Genomic DNA, 20,369 nt, shown 5'->3' with positions numbered 1-20,369 from the left:
GCAGAGAGGTTTGTAAGTACTAAATGACTTCTGCATTTATCAAGTGTTTCAGTACCGACACTATTCTTATTCAGCCACAAAAAGTTGTTTATTATCTAATACTTTCTGGTGTCAGGATTATTCCCCCTTATTCAAGTAAAATACCCAACTCTTGTCAGTGAATCCAGTTTTGTCCCTTCTGGAAATGAAGAAAAAGAAAGATAAGTCCTCTGGGCCATTGATATGTGGTAGTGTTTGCAAGTCTTCCCCTGGGATTGTCATACATATAATTTGGCATTTTTGCATTGAAAATCAATGCAATGGATGTTTCTTTAGAAAATGCTACCCCTAATTCACTTATAAACCAGAAACTGTAAAGCTGCTCCCTAGTCACTTCATTTTTCTTCTTCTTTTTTTTTTCCTTCCAGAAGCTTGACTTTGAATTGTTTGAAGGTTTTATGTGATAAAATAATTCAAGTATATTTTGTCCTGGCTTGAAGAACTTAAATCACACTTAAATAGCCTCAGCAGTTTGCCATTATCTACGTTTTCTAGGCCTGAAAAGTGCATATTGCAGGATGTCTCTAACGTTGAATTTTATCCTTAAATTTCATGCAGCATCCATCTCAGCCCTGTACTGCTCTGTGACACAGTAATGTCCTCTTCATCCTCTTTAGCACTGGAGGCGGAGATCTTCCAGTACATTGATGTACATCAAAATGACTTTATCAAGGTATGAACTATATCGCTGTGAAATAGGTAGCACAGAACTGGTGCCTTGCAGGCCTATGCTCTGCTTGCCAGCTGAGTGTTTGCCACAAAGGCAATGAGCAGAGTTCCAGGTGTGCCATCGGGTTTGCCAGACGTGCTTCACAAAGTGAGGCTGCAAGGGGACAGTCTGCGCTGGGGACCTTTTGGGTAGCAGAGAGATCTGCATGGATTTCCACAAAATGGATGGTTTTGATCATCCTCTGAGTGTGTGCAGAGAGAGGCTCCACGGAGCCAAAGTGCACCTGCATGTGAGAAGAGAGCCAGATGGGTTGATCACTTGCTTTACAACGGAACTGATTTTTGTAGGTTTGCTCTTGACAAGGAGAGGAGTCTTGGTCTTTTGCTGGTTTGTGCTTTCATTTTTGTCAGTTTCCTATGAAAAGAGAGACGTAATTAGTCTGGTTAATATCAGTTACATTTTCAAGCACTTCTGAATTGTCATGAGGATCACTGAGGTAATCCATATATAATGCAGTCTCTGCAGTGCAAACTGGTCAGAATCTTGTCTACTTCCTCTTCTCCCAGGTTTTAGATCTGTGGTTGACAATACAAATCCCTAAGTGTGGCACTGTCCTCATTTAGAAAATCAGGACTCTCAACCCTGGGGACCCATCTAAGCAATTGCTCTCAATTATGAAGCCCTATAGCACCCATGACAGGCCCGTGACAGGATAGAAATGAAACCATCTTCCAAAAGACAGTTATCATGATCAAAATCCAAGCACCAGAGCATCCTGTGTGATTTAACTGCACTTCTTTCCTTCCTGCACAGGTTCTTAAAGACTGGGTGGCTGTGGAAAGCGATTCTGTTCAACCAGATCTCAGGAAAGAAGTAATAAGAATGATGGTGTTAGCAGCAGACAGACTTGTAGCACTGGGAGCCACTGTTAATTTAGTAAAGCTGGGGTCACATCAGGTGCTTGTCTGATTCTTGCATTTAAAACGTCATATTTGCATAAGTGGTCTACTTGTAACGTTCAGTACTATATATATGCATGTGTACATTGTCACATACTGACGGATGATAATTTATCAGTAGTCCCATAGGTACATGAAACCTGCTGAAAAACTCTCTTGCAAAAGAAAAGGGTTCATTTTTACCTTCTGAGTAAAGAAGCATGATAGTTAATGCATGACTTGCCAACAAAGTCTCTTATTTGAGGGAGGCAGCTTTTATAAGGAAGATGTTGCCTCAGAGAAAGGGCAAGTTATCTTGAGCATCACCTTGGGTTTGGGGAGCTTCTGACAAATGCTCCAAGACATTTTCTTAATGCTTGTTTGAAAACAACAGGCACGAGTTAATCTCTGAGAACTCTTTGTCTCTGATTTGCTTACCTTGCTCTAGCTGGGGGCTCTTTCCTGCTCTGGGCTGTTAGATTTCTATTCTAATAGGAATCTAAAAGCTTGTTAATAGCAATCCCCTTTTACCCAAATATATAGCAACAGTCTGTGTCAATAACAGTGGGAATTGATTACCTGTTGCTGGAGCTGAGACCAGAAATACTTTGCCTAGGGCCAAAATACCGTTTCACAAAATGAGGTTTTCTTTTCTTTTCTTGCTTGGCAAGAAGCAGCTATGCTAACGCAGACCGCTACTATGGGCAAATACAAGGGAGTACACAAATTCCTTCGCTTTGTATTTCTCTCTCCTGTGAGACACCCAGCCTCTCTTGGCCAATGAGCAGTACAGTACATTACAACATCAGTTCAGAGCCATAATCTGTTTTCAAAACAGACTGAAATAGCTGTTACTGCCTTCTGCCAGCAAAACTTTATTTCTCTATTTGAGGTTTACAGGCCTTCTGCCCTCTTGTGCAAAATCAATCCCAAATTTAGTTTGCATGGCTTTTAACTATTTGTGTCACAACATATGCTTTTTTTCACCACCACACACCAGTCAGCTTCGTCTTCTGCACCACTGGTAAGAGTTGAGTAATGAGGGCATTTATGACAGCAAAGTCTTAAAAGAGCTCCATGGAGTCCCCACAGAACCTAAACAGGTGCAGAAAAAAACCCCTTAATTTCTCTGAGCTGGATTGAAAATCAGTCATGCACCTGATCAAATCAGAGGCAATTGAGTATGCACAAGTATTTGCAATACCATGATTTTGGGGTGTTTTTGGTAATATTTGTAAGTTTTCAAAGATTTGTTTTTCCATATTTGCATTTTTTGACATTTCTTCACAGTTGCCTGATGGCCAGGACCTCTCACTGCCTCCTGTGATTCTCGGGGAGCTGGGGAAGGATCCACAAAAACCCACTGTATGTTTCTATGGTCACGTGGATGTGCAGCCTGCCAAAAAGGAAGATGGCTGGAAAACTGATCCTTACACATTGACTGAAATCAATGGTGTGCACCTGGCCATACGTTTTCTATCATTATTGGAATACACAACTGAGACTCTGAGTGGAAGGTCTACTCCCATAGAAATCTTTGGGGAATGCTGTGGAAGAGCCATGTGAAGTTAATGCCTCTTCAGAGAGTATCCAATAGAGAATCCATTTCTGATTTTAAGTTATTATTGATTTGTTGCACAAAAGATTCTCCTCCCTTTCAAATCTTGATTTCAAGGTCTATGCTATAACCATTAGGTCACCCTTTCCCATCAGTTGGGATTGGTTCCAAACAGCCTTACTGGAGCAACCCTTCTGCTTCTAGTGGTGACAGCACCAAAACCTTTTCACTGTACACGAGACTGAAATCTGCCCCTGTACATTACTGTGCAGTCAAATGCTAAAAAAAAAGAGAAAATACACACCAAGTCTTGTAGTTTCATACTTCTACTGTGGTATTTACCTGTGGAGTTTTCGCTGCTTGTTACCAGGGCTGGCTGATATGTACAGAAGCTGTATATTGTGCAAACTCTTCAGGCATGTCTAGTGTGAACAAACAACTAAGAACAGAAGAGAAGCTCAGAAATTGGCATGTAGCAGGAAGCACAATATGATGCATGTAAAAGGAAAAGAAAGGGAGCAAAAATTAAAGTGGACCAGTCCTTTGGGAAAACCCCATCATCTTATTTAAAACAAGTCAATGAAATCTTGACTCTTCTGACAATTCACTTGACACCTCACTACAACTTCTATGGCAACGGGAATTTGCTGATTACATTGAAGTGATGAGAGAAGTTTCAAAGATTGTTTAAAACCTTTTTTCTTTTTAAGGAAATCTCTATGGGCGTGGAGCAACAGATAATAAAGGACCTGTCTTAGCTTGGATAAATGCAGTGGAAACATTTAGAGCCTTGAAATTAGTAAGTATCAAAGGGGAAAAGATTTATTGTTATTATTACACTATCATCTCTGGACAGATGCATTTACATTCCTGTAAATTACTGTACATTCCTGAGTTAGATGATACATCTCTGTCCCAACAAACTACATTATTTCTAATGCTATATCGAGGGCACTGGTCCTACTCCAGTAAGAATCTGTTCTTGAGCATTTCTGTGTATACAGTGTAAATATAATATTGCTGTCATTGCCCTGCAGAGGAAAATACCCTGGGGGGAATCATTCAATATCTATTCCATACATGGAACATCTTTGAATACCCTATTCTTTTGAGACCTTTTAAAACGGTAAAGTAACACACATCACAGATTGGTCGTGAAGACTCCTTTCTGCTGTAATAGCCTGCTGATCTTTGGTTTTGTCTACCTACAAGTTACCTTTAATTTATGTTTATGTATGAAGAGAGTAAGTATCTAAAAGTGCTGGTATATAATGGGCTCTTCTTTCAACAGTGTACTAGATGTATCAAAGCGAATGCTTTGAATGGGTGCATTAACCAAGCACAAATACATTTGCTTAGAGACTGACATAACTCTAGGAATCAAACTTTTTGCCTAAGTTACTACAAAACCCAGCACAGTTACTTCAAAATGGTCTATATATTTAACAATCTAGGGAAGGTTGTATCACGAATGCAAAGCTAAATCAACATATAGTCTAAGCTTATAACTTGGTCAGCAAGTGTCGTTTAAGGTGAATTTGCATGAGACGGCTTTTTATATTGCTGAGAAACAGATTTGTGCCTCTTTTATGATCATATGGCACAAAACAAGCATTAAGCCTTGACTTTCAATGTACTTTTGCAACCTTCTGGAAAACTGATGTCTTTCTTGCATCAATAGTACCGACTTGACCTCTTAAGTGCTATCAAACACACACGTTATTTGCCTACAGATCAGCTGTTGTAAGTGGATGCAGTTATGGGGCTGTCTTTCTAGGCCTTTCCAGTTTTTCAAATCGTTAATAGCTATTTTAGTATTTTAACAAGCAAGCACAAACAAAACTTTGTCATTTGAAACTTTTCCCTAGAAAACAGCACCAACTATAAAAGAATATTCATGAACAGTTTGTTTCTAAATTTTTTGTGGTCGTTTGATGAACCACTGGCAACCCTATCCATAACACAAGTTCATTTAATCCTACACTTTGTTCCTGCGTTTAATCTGAGACTAAATATTTTAAAACCTGTTATGAGAAAATGGTTTGGAATGGGAAACTAAGCTCAAATTTATTTCTCCTATGGGATGTGTCAGTATTTCTAACTCACACTATTCCATAATAAAAGTTTTCATAATTACCCTTGGAAATGCATTCTTATGAAGTAGCAGGCAAACAAATTCATGCTTGCTAAAAGGACAATTACAGTAGAATGACCAGCAGCACATTTGTCACCATATGAGTAACTCTGGCCATAGATAAACTGTTGTGAAAACCACAGCAGTGGACAACTCTGCCAGTGGTTCCCAGATGGGCACTAACAGTGGAACTACAAGAGGCAGGAAATTTTCTGTGAAAATGCAAGCGTTATTACACAGTTAGAATTTCCAAACCAATTAGAATAGAAAGACCACTTAATGAGACAGTCCAGAAAGTTGTCTGAAACAAAAGCCAAAAAGGAAAAAAGATATCGTGTTTTCTCCTTGAAAAAATGAAAAGTAGATAAAAACAGGAGGAAACCACAGTTTTTCTGGAAACTCAATGTGTCTACTTATTACTGCCTTTTCTATTGAAACAAACTATATATCCTATGTCCTTCTTTTCCTAACACAATATGTACTGCAAGCCAGTCTGCTTCTGATCTTGAGGATTATTTTATTTTTCAAAATGCCTTTTTCCTTACCCAGACTTCTCTTATGCTCATTTAGGCTATGCCAGTGAACTTCAAGTTTCTAATTGAAGGCATGGAAGAAGCAGGGTCCTTGGGGTTAGAAAAGTTACTTGAAGAAGAAAACCAGTGCTTTTTCTCTGATGTTGATTATATTGTGATTTCGGACAGCCTCTGGCTCAGCAACAAGAAGCCTGCCCTTACATACGGGAGTCGGGGAAATGCCTGCTTCTTCGTGGAGGTAAAGGGCACAGGTACATTTGAACTGGGCCCCTGACCAGACAGTAGTGATGAATCTGTAATCGCGTCTGCATGCAGAGAAAGACTTGAGAGCAAACTCAATATTTACAAATACAGAGCTTTCTCACCTGTGCTTTTTGGCTTGTTCAGATTTCCCTCCTCATTTCAGTTCACTTAGCCTTATTTACTTTCATTAACTTCTTTTCAATCATCATTTCTCCACCTACCTCTCTCCCCTTTATCACTTTCCTATCCCATTACTTTCCTGCCACTCTCCCAGTCTTTTCTCATTACCTCCTCTGCACATCATCTCCATTCTCTTTCAGCATCGTCCCTACACCTCCCTGACTCTCACTCCAAACCCTTCTTCTGCTGCTCTGCCCTTGTGCAGCATATATTGCTTAGTGCAATGTACTTGCCTAAAGAGACTCAATTTACTTGGATCCCTGAGTTTAAAAGCCACACAAAATTTCTGTAACTATTGGCAGAAGCAAATAAGAGTGCCTGTAGTATATTTAGCAGTCAATATGAGCTACTGTGAAGTGAAGAGCAGAAATTTCTCATCTGGAAACTTCCTGATGAAGCATAAAAGGAATTCAGAGAGAAGATAAAAGAACCCAAGAACTAAAGAAAAATCTACACTAACCTTTATGTCTGAAAAAGAAGGAAATTTGTTTTTAACCAAAAAAGCCTCGGCAGCCTTGATTCAATTCTTCTAAGCCTTGGTTAAGAAAAATGATGCTATTAAAACATCAAAAGCGATCTTTGCCTGCTACCAGACACTTGGCTGTAATGAGGTTTTGAGAAGAATAAACAAGTTTGTTGCAGGAATATATTTTGCGATAAACCCGAGTATGAAAACGTGTCTGGAAGAAGAACGCATTTAATAAACCAAATATGTCTTTATTCAAAAGCCAGTTCAAGATACCCTTAAATTCTTATTTAATCCAATCTGGAATTAAGGTGGGACATATATTTTCTTAATGCAAAACAAGTGAGGTTCTTTCTTGCCTTTGTTATGAAGATTTTGCATTACATAAAAAGGACAGAGATCTTGAAGAAATTATTCTGCAGTGTTAAAAACGGTAATATGCAAGTGGTCTTAAGATGTGTTTAATCTTACTGAAGCAAAAGAGAGACTGGAGAGGGACATTTGCTCTCAAATGCTGTAGGTGCTATAGACAGCTGAATTTCTCTCTCTAATGATTAAAACCAGAGACCTATCTTCTCTTTATCTAAGCAGATTGTTCCTGATGTGATGTTTTCCATCTTATTAATAGAAACACATGATCACTTTCTATGCATTTGTAGCCTTGTTTGAAAAACTGAAGTCACCAGTTACTGTGGAAAATACCCACTTACAGAGGAATAATACAGAGAGTGTTTATATGTAATCAGTGGTTTTGGTACAGGTTGAATGTGGCGACAAGGACCTTCACTCTGGAACTTTCGGAGGCATCATCCATGAGCCGCTGACGGACCTGATAGCTCTGCTGGGTAATAACCTGCATCACTGGGTTGCAACGGCTAGCAATCAGCCTAATGAAGATCACTGTCATGTTTAATTGACCTAGTAAAGCAAGTTTAATTGAAGCAAGATTCTTAGGTTTCCAAGTCTCAGCATAGCTATGGTGGCAGCAGCTGAGGAAAGGAAGGTCCCCAGTAAGGACAGAACCTCAGATCTGTTAAGTTGATGTCAGTTGTGTCAATCAAGAATTTTTAAAGGTTGCTGGCAACTTGAAATCAGACACACATAGTGGAACCTGACTTCTTAATGCGGATCTCAGGAGGACTATGTTTTCATACCAGCAGCTGTGCTGATGCATCCCACACTACACATAAAGTGCAGCTCAGTGATTTTCTTAAGAAATATAAAAAATACCTCAAGTTAGGTGCAACAATCTGATGGATTCAAACAGTTGTTAATAGTTGTTAGGCTTACTCATTCGGTAATGAGTTAGGTAGAAGGGAAAATGTGCTATAATTGACAAGTGGAAGGAACAGGTCCTACTTGTACTCATATCTCTATCTTATTTTGTAGACAGCCTTGTGGATCCCACAGGTCGTATTCAGATCCCTGGAGTCTATGACTATATTACTGCTCTGATGGAAGAGGAGAGGAAATTATATGAATCGATTGAATTTGATATAGAGGAACATAAAAATAATTGTGGTGTGAAAAAATTCCTCTATGACACTAAGGTAACATAAAATTTGTATAAATGGTCATCAGAAAGAATTTAAATCTCCCGTTTTTATCATTCATGTATAAAGCCAAACCAAAAGATATTTTCAGTCCATGGCAAATGGAAAACAAAAGACCACAGAGCATTAAAAGGTAAATAAAATGAATCTGATGAAAATGGAAGCTACTGCATCTAGGGAAAACGATCCAAAATGTGAATAATCAATGAAAGGAATAATGCAAAACTAATCATATTGCTCCCCCTTCCTCGCACTACCCCCTCTCTTCCCCCACGCTTAACCAGCCAAACAAAATAAGCATTAAAACCCCTGCATAAAGGAAATAAGTAATATTCAGCTTTGAAAAACAAGAGGCAGCTTTAGACAGATGTATTTCAGGTAGTTTTTATTTGCTTAATTTAGATTTTCACGTCTGCCAAGCATGCCAAGAAAAGGACCCAAAGCTATAAGCCTCTATTTGCTAGCATTTAAAAATTATATACTAAACAAAAAAGAAGAGGAGGTAAGAGTTGGCTTAGAAACATCTCTCTGCACAAAAGTGGCAGCTGGAGGAAAGGAACGGTTCAGGTTTTTATCACTAATGTAATTATACTGGTATCAGCTTGAACATGGATGCTTTTATTTCCAGGAAAAAAGGCTCCAAATTAGCCGAAGATAGACTGTAATAATGACTAATACAGAAATATAACGTAACTATGCTATATAAGTTCTGATGCTTTACCTATATGAGGATGAAGTGGTACAAATTTTATGTGTACATAAAGCTCTAGTCTCATAAAACTGGAATAGAAAGAAAGGAGCAGCACCTTAGTGTTCTGCCTTAAGACCAATTTATATATTTCTTCTTCCTTCCTTAGAGTAAACATTTTGTTCCTCTCATGTCCCTTGTCCTTCTCTAGAAAAACAAATCAACTTAGTTATTGAACATTATCATCTTACCTATTGTATGATTTAACAGTCATGAGCAGAATTTCTTCCCTGGTATCCTTTCTGAGGACTCTGGTTCATAGGTTCCTCCTGCAAGAAATTCTGAGATCAATGGATGATCTGATCAGAAGTAGTTTCTTTGCTCTAGAAAAAATACTTCCAAAATATTTTAAAACAATGCTTCCCTTGTTGTGACTGAATAGCTGATGTCATCCAAATATTTCTAAAGGTAAACAAATGTTGCTTGAAAGAAGTAGTAATTTTTAGAATTAAAAGATATGTGCATGAGCTTAAATTACAAATCAAACAACTTTAAAATTACTGAAGTGTCCAAATACAAGTTTCAGGATGGAAAAAGGTTGTTTCTTCATGTCAATTTACATCAGTTGTGAATTGTTCCAGTGTTATCCTTTATATTTTCAATATTATTTTTTTGAAGGAAGAAATACTTCTACACCTGTGGCGTTACCCTTCTCTCTCAATTCATGGGATTGAAGGAGCTTTTCATGAACCAGGAATTAAAACAGTAATTCCAGCAAAAGTCATTGGCAAATTCTCAATCCGTCAGGTCCCCCACATGGACCTTTCAGTTGTGAAAAAACAGGTAGGAGGCAAACCTTTTCTTTAGCCTCTACTCTGTAAACTAAGTCCTTCTCAGCACTTCACAAATTTACACCCAAAGTAGTAAAGTGAATGTTTCTAGCATTTGTGTGTTTCTGAGAGCAGAAGTGGGAATGTGGGTAAAAGCTTGAGTTGCAAGGAGATGTACGCTTCTGACTGCAATGTGTTTTCCATGAAGGTGGTGGAACACTTGGAAGGTGTCTTTTCCAAGAGGAACAGTCCAAACAAACTAAAAGTGTCTATGCCTTTGGGTGCAAGGCCATGGCTGGCTGATGTTAATGATCCACTATATAAAGCAGCAAGAAGGGCAATAAAAACAGGTATGTTCCTGCTGTTTTTCAGTTCTTAATGTGTCTGTGAGTGTGCAGGCCAATTGTGCTTAACCCATAGAACAAAAGGGATTTCCCAATTCAGTCCTACAGTGCCCTACCCCTACGAACCTTATTGATTTTGATAGAACAATTCAGCCACATCATTTTCCACATCTAGCTAAATTGGGATATATTTAATACGAGTAGCCAGAAAGACCTCATTTTTTTTGTGTGCTGATACGAAGCCAGAGGTTTGTAGAGTGCAGCTGATTCATGAAATCAATGGGCTGTGCACTTGAAACAAATGCTACTTGGAAGCTCTTAATATTGGCTATGTGCTTAAATACATAGTAGCAGAATAAAGCACCTTTAATTTCACTTAATAATGAATTCATTCTCCTCATGTATTTCAGTTTTTGGAGAAGACCCAGATTTTATTCGAGATGGTTCAACAGTTCCTGTTGCCAGAATGTTTCAGACTATAACGCAGAAAAGTGTGATAATGCTACCGATCGGAGCAGCAGATGATGGGGAGCACTCCCAGAATGAGAAAATAAGCAGGTTTCCTTTATTTGTCCATTTCTGCTATAAGAAAAGGGAGAGGAAACAAAGTCCCCTGGTACCCAAGAAAAAGCACAGCAACGTGGAAAGTTTTGGTGCACATTAGACAGTCTCAAACTACATTCTCTGGTAAACCTGTTGCTGTGCCAAGCATAAGGCAAAATTCCCAACCTATTGTGTACTGCTATACACCTCTTATGGAGTGCCTAGTCAGTCTTTAAATACATCGCATTGGCAGTTTCCATTTTGCTGCCAAGAAAATCGGAACGATTATGATATAGATAGGCACTCTTCTGACACAGCATCCACTTCAAAGGATGCCAGTTGAATGTATGCTGGCTAGTGGTTAAGTAAAGATTTGATGGCTTTCAGTATAAATGGATACAAAAATGTGTATTACAGGCACCAAAACTAGTGTAATTTTATAAAAATTAGCTCGAACTTGCCACTTGTGTTCATTCTTTCAGGCACCACAGCATGACACTGTTCAGTGCATCACCTTAACGTTTGTGCAGCTTCTGAGTAAAGTCATACTGAGCTAGAGGAACTAGAGAATCCTCCAATAATTCTCAAACTACTCTTGGTTTGTTGTTTTTTTTGCTTCAATATAGCCTCAACCCTTATGGCTACATACAATAGTAATTAAGGTTGTAACACTGGACAAGGTTTTCTCAGTGAATCCTTCCAAGGAATGTTAGTTGAAGGATGTCGAGTATTTCTGTGCACTGCGTCCTTTTTTTCGGTAACCAATCTTGCAAATTCCTCTGCAAACCTTATTGGACTATGCTGCTAATTTGAGAAGCAGAACAGCCTGACAGGGCCTCCTTCTCTTTCTTTCCTTCTTCACAGACGCAACTACATTGAAGGAACCAAAGTGTTTGCAGCCTTTTTCCTGGAGATATCAAAGCTACATCAGCACTTACATGGAACTTCCAACATGGAGAATAACAACTGATAGACCATCTCAAGAAAACTAGCAAAGCACTTTTTATCCTTAAGCTTTCTAACTTCCTGATCAGGAAAAACACATCAGTTATACATTCAGTGGATCTGAATTGGTGATCTTATCTCTAATGCTATCAAATAAGGGTGAGAATAATTAATTCTTGCTGAGTGGAATATATTGCATTTTCATTTTAAAATTCAGGGTAAAGGGAATTTTTTAGATTTATTTTGTTAAAATTACTTTATTTCTGGTTTGTAGTATCACCATGTTCATGCCGCCTACCTCACATTCCTGTTTCTGAATATGAGCAATATACAACACTGTAGTTTCCTCCTAACTATATACAAAATTTATTTATGTAATTGTTTGAAGAAAGATACGCTATCAAGTTAATTTCTTCCCTGTCCTTCATGGAAGGCTGTAAATAGGAAATGCAATACAATTAGCTTGCTACATTTGATGTGAAGACTGGCCTACGAACACTTATTTATGGGAATAATCACTGAGGTGAATAGAATTGCAACAATAAATAACATTCCCAGGTCTGGATTCTGCCTTTTCCTCCTATTTAAATCCAAATCTCTTATGCTGCAGGCAAGGTTTTAAAAAACACTACATAATACATTCTCTTCATGTGACTGTACAAGACAGGGACTCCACCAGTCATCCAGTCTTTTCTTTTTTTTTTTTTTTATGCTGTGTAGCATATCATCAGCCTTTTGGAAAAGAAAGGAAAAAAAAAAAAAGGTGTGCATTTTTCTAAGGTCTGTACTGTTATACACCATTTCTGGCAATTTTACTTCCTGGTTGCACTAACAGCTATTTGTTGCCATAGTAAGTTAAAGACAACTCTAAAATAACAGTGTTATATATAGGATTGAAGTCCACTTATTTTTGTTAGCCTTATTCTAGATATGCCATTTCCCATGTCAGAGCATATTAGATATGCCCAAATCCTGACCAGCTAACTACAGAAATCCTAGATACACTTTATGTGTGTACATATGCATGTATGTAACTCTCTATATATTGGTACACATACAAGATCTAATCCTGATACTGTTATTAAAAAAAAATCTTGTTCATACTGATTCAGGTTTTTCTTACTAAGGGTCGAATAATGGCTTTTGGTTTTGGCTAATTTAATTGCAAAACTACAAATGCTACCTTATGCTTATTAGCAGAGTTTACACAAAGTCACAGAAACAGGGTGCCAAAATGGTGACTTTTCAGTACCAACTGCACTGGTTAAACTTTATTCTAGACTAATTTTCACACTGTGATAAAGATCTATTTTTAAATTCTGTTTACTTCAGGATACCTCTTCACGGTAAAATCTAAGCGCTGCTTGCTTCACATATATTGTTCTCTATAATCATATAAAAGGATGCTTTGTTGATTAAACCTACGTGGGTAGTAAGAAAACAACTTTGTGGGGATGTCCAACAGTAGCATCTATACCTTTGAGAGCTTCATTCAGATATGAAGACTTGGATGCCTAACACCACCACGGATGTCCTATGGTACCCGAGAAATGTGCCCCAAGGATGACAGACACACCTCAAGCCTTGTGTGAATACTGCCAGTGGAGTGGCAGCTGGACAAATACAGCACCCCAGAGCACCTCTAATAGCACTAAGATGCTGATAGATAGCCTGCTGGTCTTCCTGGAACATCATCCCAAGTCTTCCCTCCTATAGGCTCCACATCCACGTTGGAGGGAATCAGATCCTCAAGGATGGGATTATCTTTTCCTACTGGTTATTAATGTGAAAGAAGAAATTGGAACATTTCCATTCCAAGTGTAAAAGTTGTTTATTTTAGACGAATGCAGTTTTTAATCCTTAAGTAATGTCTCAAGAGAGACTAAAAATGTTCCAGTCAGCTAAAATCATGGAGAATGAGTAAAATAATAATATGCTGGCAACAGGAGCTGAAGGCATAGAGAGATGAGCAGCCTCCTGAGACTAGGAACTAATCAGGTCACCATCTGCTGAGCCTGCTGTGAAAGTGGAAGATTAGGCTTACATAGTTAATGGTTTTCCTTTTCAGTAACATTATTTCCAAGAAGCTTGACTTTGACTCCTGTTAGTTATTCCTCTCAGAATATGGCATTTAGATTGTTTGACAAAATGTCATAAAATGCCTTGCTAGTTAAGAATGTCCATAGTCCATGTTTGGACAAGGAAGATTGTGCAACTGTGCCTTTACTACTGACACAGGACCCTGTGCCACACTGGTTGATGACAGCAAGGAGCCACAGTCCCCTTGTTCCTGCTGGAAACTTCCACCCGCAAGTAACAGGTAAAGTCAAAATACTGATGTATAACAAAAGTCCTGAATGCAGTCTTCTCATTTCTTAGATCCTGTTTAGTCTCCCCGTCTCATCTCCATGTTGCTCATTACTAGGGTGTGAGGGGTGTCTATGTGTGCAAAACTCGCATATGGGTAAGTGTACATAACTGCATGCTCTTGCTCTCACCTGCCTCCAGAGTCTGTCTCCTTTGCTAACTAAAGTGCCTACTGCCAGCTATTTTCCACCGCAGGATTTTCTAAGATCCTAAAAAACATTTGCAGTTTCTCATGCCTTATCCTTTCCATCCACTTTCTCAAATACAGCTGGTTTTAGAAGACTTCTCCTCTAGAAAGATGCTGACTCTGGACTAGGTCAGAACTGCAGATGTTATCATAGTTTTGGTGCAAGTCACTCTCTTACAGGGAAAAAGTGTGCTGCTTTGCCAATACTTACTGTCTCAAGGTGAAGCTTAATTGATTTTCAAACTTATAGAATATCTAGAGTTGGATCATTGAGTCTAATTCCATATATGTCAGTACAAATCTGTATTTTGAGCTGCACATACACCATGTCTTTAAGAGGTAAATCATTACATAAATATTTCAAACAGAAACGTATGAATAGAAAAATATGAACAGAGCCTTGTTAATAGCATGTATTTTTACCTACTTAGCTCTAGCATCAAATATTTCAGTGACTTTCTCACTTGCATTCTTCAGAAACATGTACGAAGATACCTGAGTGATTTCCTGTTTAATATGCTCAAAAGCTTGCTGTTGTTCAAGACTCCACTCAGATCTATAGAGAGGTCTCAAAAGCTGGCTATAACCTGGAATTTGCATTCTCCAAATCCCCAAAAGGCCTGGGAAAGCTTGTGTTTCCTAGGCACATGATGATGTCTATCCTGCCATTTTATTCTCAAGAATGCGATTTCCTGTGCAGGTCCCTTTACCTTGCTTCTCTTTATAGCAGACCCAGCTTTTAGAATAATTTGAATTAGCATTTTTCTCTTTTCAAACACTTCTTCTGCCCTGTTGCATCACACAATAGTATCATCAATGTATTGTAGATGTTCAAGGGCATCACCCTTTTCCAGGGTGGTTTGGATTAGTCCATGACAAATGGTAGTGTTGTTGACCCCTGAGGCAGCCAATTCCAGGTGTATTGGACACCTCTTCACTTGAAAGCAATTAGTTTATGTGGCCAGGATTTGGTAGAAGGGGGGCTACAGGGGTGGCTTCTGTGAAAAGCTGTTAGAAGCTTCCCCTGTATCTGAAAGGGCTAATAACAGAGAGCTCCAAGATGGACCTGCTGCTGACCGAGGCTGAGCCAGTTTTGATGATAGTTAACACCTCTGTGATTAAAATATTTAAAAAGAGGAAGAAGTTACTGTGCAGAAGCTAAAACTGCAGCAGAAGAGGAGAGTGAGAATGCGAGGACAACATCTCAACAGCACCAAGGTCAGTGAAGAAGGAGGGGGAGGAGGTGCTGCAGGCACTGGAGCAGAGATTCCCCATGCAGCCCATGGTGTAGCCACAGTGAGGCCCTGCCTTTGCAGTCCATGGAGGCCATGGGGGAGCAGAGATCCACCTGCAGCCCAGGGAGTACACCACACTGGAGCAGGTGGATGCCTGAAGGAGACTGTGAACCCGTGGGAAGCCCATGTTGAAGCAAGTTCCTGGTAGGACCTGTGGGCTGTGAGGACCCTACTCCAGATCAGGTTTTCTGGCAGGACTGCTAGCTCCATGGGGAACCTATGCTAGGGCAGTTCATGTAGAACTGTAGCCCATGGGAACAACTCACATTAGAGAAGTTCGTGGAGGACTATCTGTCATGTGAGGGACCCCACATTGTAGCAGTGGGAAGTGTGATGAGGCCTCCCCCTGAGAGGGAGCAGCGGTAAAGTCCATCTGTGATGAACTGACTGTAACCTCCATCCCTGTACCGCAGCAGTGGAGGAGGTAGGGACCCAGGAAGAAGGGAGGAGTGGAAAGAAAGTGTTCTAAGATTCACAGAATCACAAAATCTCAGGGTTTTTCCTCATTTCCCTACTCCATTTTGATTGTTAACAAATCCATCAGTTTCTCCTCGAGTCTATTTTGCATGTGACAGTAATTGCTGAGTGATCTCCCTGTCCTCTTCTTGCTCGACCCACTAACCTTTCTCTCTCCCCAGTCCAGATGAGCAGAGGAGTGATAAAATGACTTTGGTGGGTACCTGATGCCCAGCCAGGGTTAAACCACCACAATATTACAAGTCATTTTGACAAATAGGTAGTAAATGCTTTTCCTGCGATACTGCTATATTAGACTACATATAAATAGACCAAGAAACTCAAACCGACCTTCTAATAGTGCAAGGATGGCATATAATTTTGGAAGGTCTTCATGAATTTTTTTCAGCTGAGGTATAAGCTGGAGCCAGGTGTGAGTCTTCTTTCAAGACACTTTGAAGTAATTTGGATATCTCCACTACTTTCTAAGGAGATAAGTGAAAGAGTCACTGACTGTTTTAACAGGGCTTTCCATTCCCATGGGGATCAGCAGTTCCTGCAAAGCTTTTCAGCAGATTCTGCAATTCACATGGAGCAAGTTGCTTAAGATGGAAGATGATGAAGGCAGTTTCCAGTTATTTATCTACCTTCATAGTGTTTTTAAAACTGTAAAAACTACCTGAAAGCATGTTTGCATTTGTTGTATTATTCCTCTCAGGTTCTTTGTGTGGAACTTGCCACGTTCACTTACTCCTCAAGACAAGAACAACATCTCTGTTTCTTTGTGGAATTAAATACATGTGTAAAAGTTCTTGCTAAAACATAATTGGGCATTGAATTTGGATTCTATTTACTGAGAAACTTTACACTTGGAAGAGAAAGAAAGCCTTCAACAATATCTTGCTTAAGCTTCAAAATACACACTGCACAAGGTGCACTCTGGCAGCAAAGAAAAACGGTCATGTTCCTTGTATGATAAGCATTTGAGAACTTCTGTGTATAACTAGCAAACTCTTCCATAAAGCTGACAGTTTACACACATTCTTATTTCAGTGGATATAACTCTAAGAGGGCTTGGATGCATGTGCCAGGTGCATCGGATGCTGACTTCATGAAGGTGAAAAATAAGGATTAAATCTGTATTTCATGTATTTCATTAAATCTGTAGCATGACTTTCTTTGCAAGTTTGTTTCTCAACTGATCTGAGATTAAATTTTAATATATTGATGCAAAATATACCAGATTTGCTGTTAACATTTGAGATATTTATATTTCACAAACTCTCTTTGTGGGTTTGTGAGAGGTTAATTACATAGTGGCCCATGTTTTCCCCTGGGTTGGTTTTCTGCCAAGGCAGTGCCCAGAACTGCCTCATCCACAAATCACACCAGTGCTGTGCCAGCAGTAAGTGAGGCAGCAGGATGACATGACTGTGGCAAATTACACCACTTTCAAGGGCATGCAACCACAGACCAAACTGGAATATTGCATTTTGCTCCCTAAGTCACCAAACTTGACCCTTCCAGCAGTCATTGCCCAAGCACCTTATAAACTTTAAGCAAGTGTTCTATTTTTCAAGGTCTATCTGTAAGTTCTTTTTGTGCTACACATGATTTAGACCAGCTTGCCTTTCATTTTGATCATCTAAGAATGCAAATATTAATCTCACTAACTTGGTAGAAGGTTCATGTAAAGAAACCAGTAGGGAACAGTGCAGCCCTTTTGTTCAGTCACCACTATAGACATAAAAAAAAGCTTCCCCTAATCATTCATGCGCTGAATTAAAAAAACTACAAACCCAAACAACAACAAACATTGAGAAAAACATTTAGTCCCACTTTTCAACTGAAAAAAGTCACCCCTTGATAAGGCTTTTCAAAAGTTAATTATCTTTTCTATGGGGAAAAAAACCCCCTATTTTGCATTAAAAAAGGAAGGTACATGTGTGTACATATACATAAGCAGCTGACATTTTAAAAGTTCCTGGTGTTTACATCCTAATTATTCTGTTTCATGTTTTCTTATGGGTGTAACTGCATTGTCAGAATAATGATATATGCAGCTTTTCTTCAAAAACTTGCTACTCTGGGAAAGAACAAAGGTGGTTAAGAAACTCTTCTGGACAATCCTGTCCCAACTACTTGACTATCTTATGGACACCATGCAGTGTCCTTAATTGAGAAGGCCCATCAGAGACTTGACCTACATGACCACTGTCAAGTCACGGGGTTATTTTTCTAAACTAATTGGATGTGCAAGAAAACCTGTAATTCAGAATTGATAAGTATGATTATTGTGACTGCCTTTATCCTGCCAAATGCCTGATAGTATCACAAAGCTGTGTGTTCTCTGTACCTGAACAAAGGTGGAACGTTAAAGAGGAAAGGTAGATGGCATTTTAAGTTACACAGCTAAGAGCTGGTGCTACTCTTTCAATGAGCAACATTTCTAGTGAAATCAACATTTTGGTGTGGAAGAAATATAGCAACTGCAGAATCATTCCTAATGTAATATTCTGCTAGAAAAGAAATATATTCTATGTTTACAATCTATTTATGATGTAATCTATTAGAAATTAATGGTTTACCAATTAATCATTGACTTAGTTTGCATTTTAATATATTTTAATCAGTATAAATATTTCAGAATAAGCATTTACATTTTCAGTGTGGCTTTACACTTACATACATACTTCAACCAGAACACTAAATGCAAGTATGTCTGTAAACATTTAATAAATAGAGCTTAAAATTACAGAAATTAATGACTTTTTCACAGATATAATTTTTCTTTTAGTAACGGTGATTGTCTTAATTGCTGCTTCTGCTGTACCAATGGCTCCCTCTTCAGGCTACTCCTAAAAAACGTTGCCTCTCTTCATTTTCTGTTAGGAATATTTCAATTTACAAAACCTTAGCTGTGATGATCCTGCTTTCTCCCTCAGTACGTGCCCCCTTAGTAAGCATATGATGAAAGAACTGATGGACGAGGCATATTGACCTAGATAATACAAATATTTTAAATAGGCATTACTTGAGGCCCAGACCTGCAAAAACTCAGAGGCATATAAAAGGAATTTAACTGCAGAGAAACTGATGTTGAAAGACGTCAAGTGGTTGTTTCACCTATTTTCCCATGATGAAAAATATCAAGGACAATTAGACTTTTCTTAGTCAGATCATTCTTAAAACTGACAACAGTTTCTGTAGTCTCTCAATAACCTATTAAAGTTCTTGAATGTCCTTGTAAAGGTAAATATATACACATTTAACCAAAGATATTTTTACTACAAATCTGTGTAGGTTTGTTATTATGCAGAGGACAACTAAAACATGCACTATAACCCTGGGCTACCAAAGACAGATCCTCCTACTACCTATGTTCTGTGGGATATTTTATCTACTGATACTTGCATTTTTTAAACTGTATTCACTTGTTTCAGTCTTCACCATGACCCTGGACATTAATCTGGGGTCCCTCTTTTCATTCAATGCATGGCTCATGCTACAGGCACTGCTCATCCTCACTCAAGCCATTCTTAGTCTTTACAACCCACTCCAGAACAGGCAACACTGTGTTATCAGGTAACAGATTAGGCAATGACTAATAAGCTAATTGAAATGGTAAGTTGTTAGGCCTGATTACTAAGTCCAACTGTACCTTATATACACTCCATGTCTGGAAAAAGTCAGTGTAACTCGAAACATATTCGTGATGGGGCATTCTTTTCCCACCACAACAGCCTTAAAGAACGCTGAATGCAGTTTAACTATGACACTTTGACCTCCTAAAATATGTGGTGAAATCAGAATGTAAATGGTGAACTGTAAATTACAACCAAATGTTAAAAAGCACCTGCAGCCCACCATAGATGTCAAGACTGTGTTTCGTTACTAATCCTGTGACCTCTCTGGAAAAAAAAGGGGAAAGAAATGTTTCCATGTTATGGCTTCTTCACCAGCTTACAAGTTGTGTGTATAAATTACTTTTCTCTCTTCCCATAGTCAGTTGCTGCTTCCCCTCTGAACTGCATCCTTTAGGAAAGTAAAGTACAGCCAAATTTTTGGAGAGTTAGCATCACCTTCAAGTGATGCTGTTAGTGAAGTACTGCTGTGCACTGCTTAACCTAATCTGTTCCATCCCACTCCTTCAACGCACCCATTCCATACACGATTCTCACTGCCCTGTCCCTGCCAAATGAGACCGTGAAACACCGGTTTATTTTAGGCATAGCCCGGCACGGCACAAGCTTATACCCAGCACCAGTAGCTGCTGTGGCAGAGGCCCCACATCCACAAGGCTTTGCCAGATGCAAACCAAAGTGCAGTTACCAGCGTTTCAAACGCTGTCTCTACCGCCTCCTGGCAGCAGCGCCCGCCTGCCACTCGGGTTTGGGGCC

At 39.0% G+C, this 20,369-nt stretch overlaps 1 protein-coding gene across 1 annotated transcript; it reads left to right on the top strand.

Moving 5' to 3' along the window:
• The first annotated feature begins 601 nt into the window (after positions 1–601).
• Positions 602–11,981, top strand: CNDP1 (carnosine dipeptidase 1). Its single transcript, XM_010204379.2, has 11 exons — positions 602–712; positions 1,523–1,666; positions 2,938–3,100; positions 3,916–4,004; positions 5,910–6,110; positions 7,522–7,606; positions 8,151–8,311; positions 9,681–9,845; positions 10,041–10,182; positions 10,587–10,734; positions 11,584–11,981. The coding sequence occupies exons 1-11, from the start codon at positions 635–637 to the stop codon at positions 11,687–11,689; spliced, it is 1,482 nt and encodes a 493-aa protein (XP_010202681.2). The 5' UTR covers positions 602–634; the 3' UTR covers positions 11,690–11,981.
• Positions 11,982–20,369: the final 8,388 nt, after the last annotated feature.

Source organism: Colius striatus, chromosome 4 (assembly GCF_028858725.1).
Source record: "Colius striatus isolate bColStr4 chromosome 4, bColStr4.1.hap1, whole genome shotgun sequence".
Classification (NCBI taxonomy): Eukaryota; Metazoa; Chordata; class Aves; order Coliiformes; family Coliidae; genus Colius; species Colius striatus.
The sequence above is the reverse complement of the archived record's forward strand: the minus strand, read 5'-3'. Positions and strand labels throughout refer to the sequence as shown.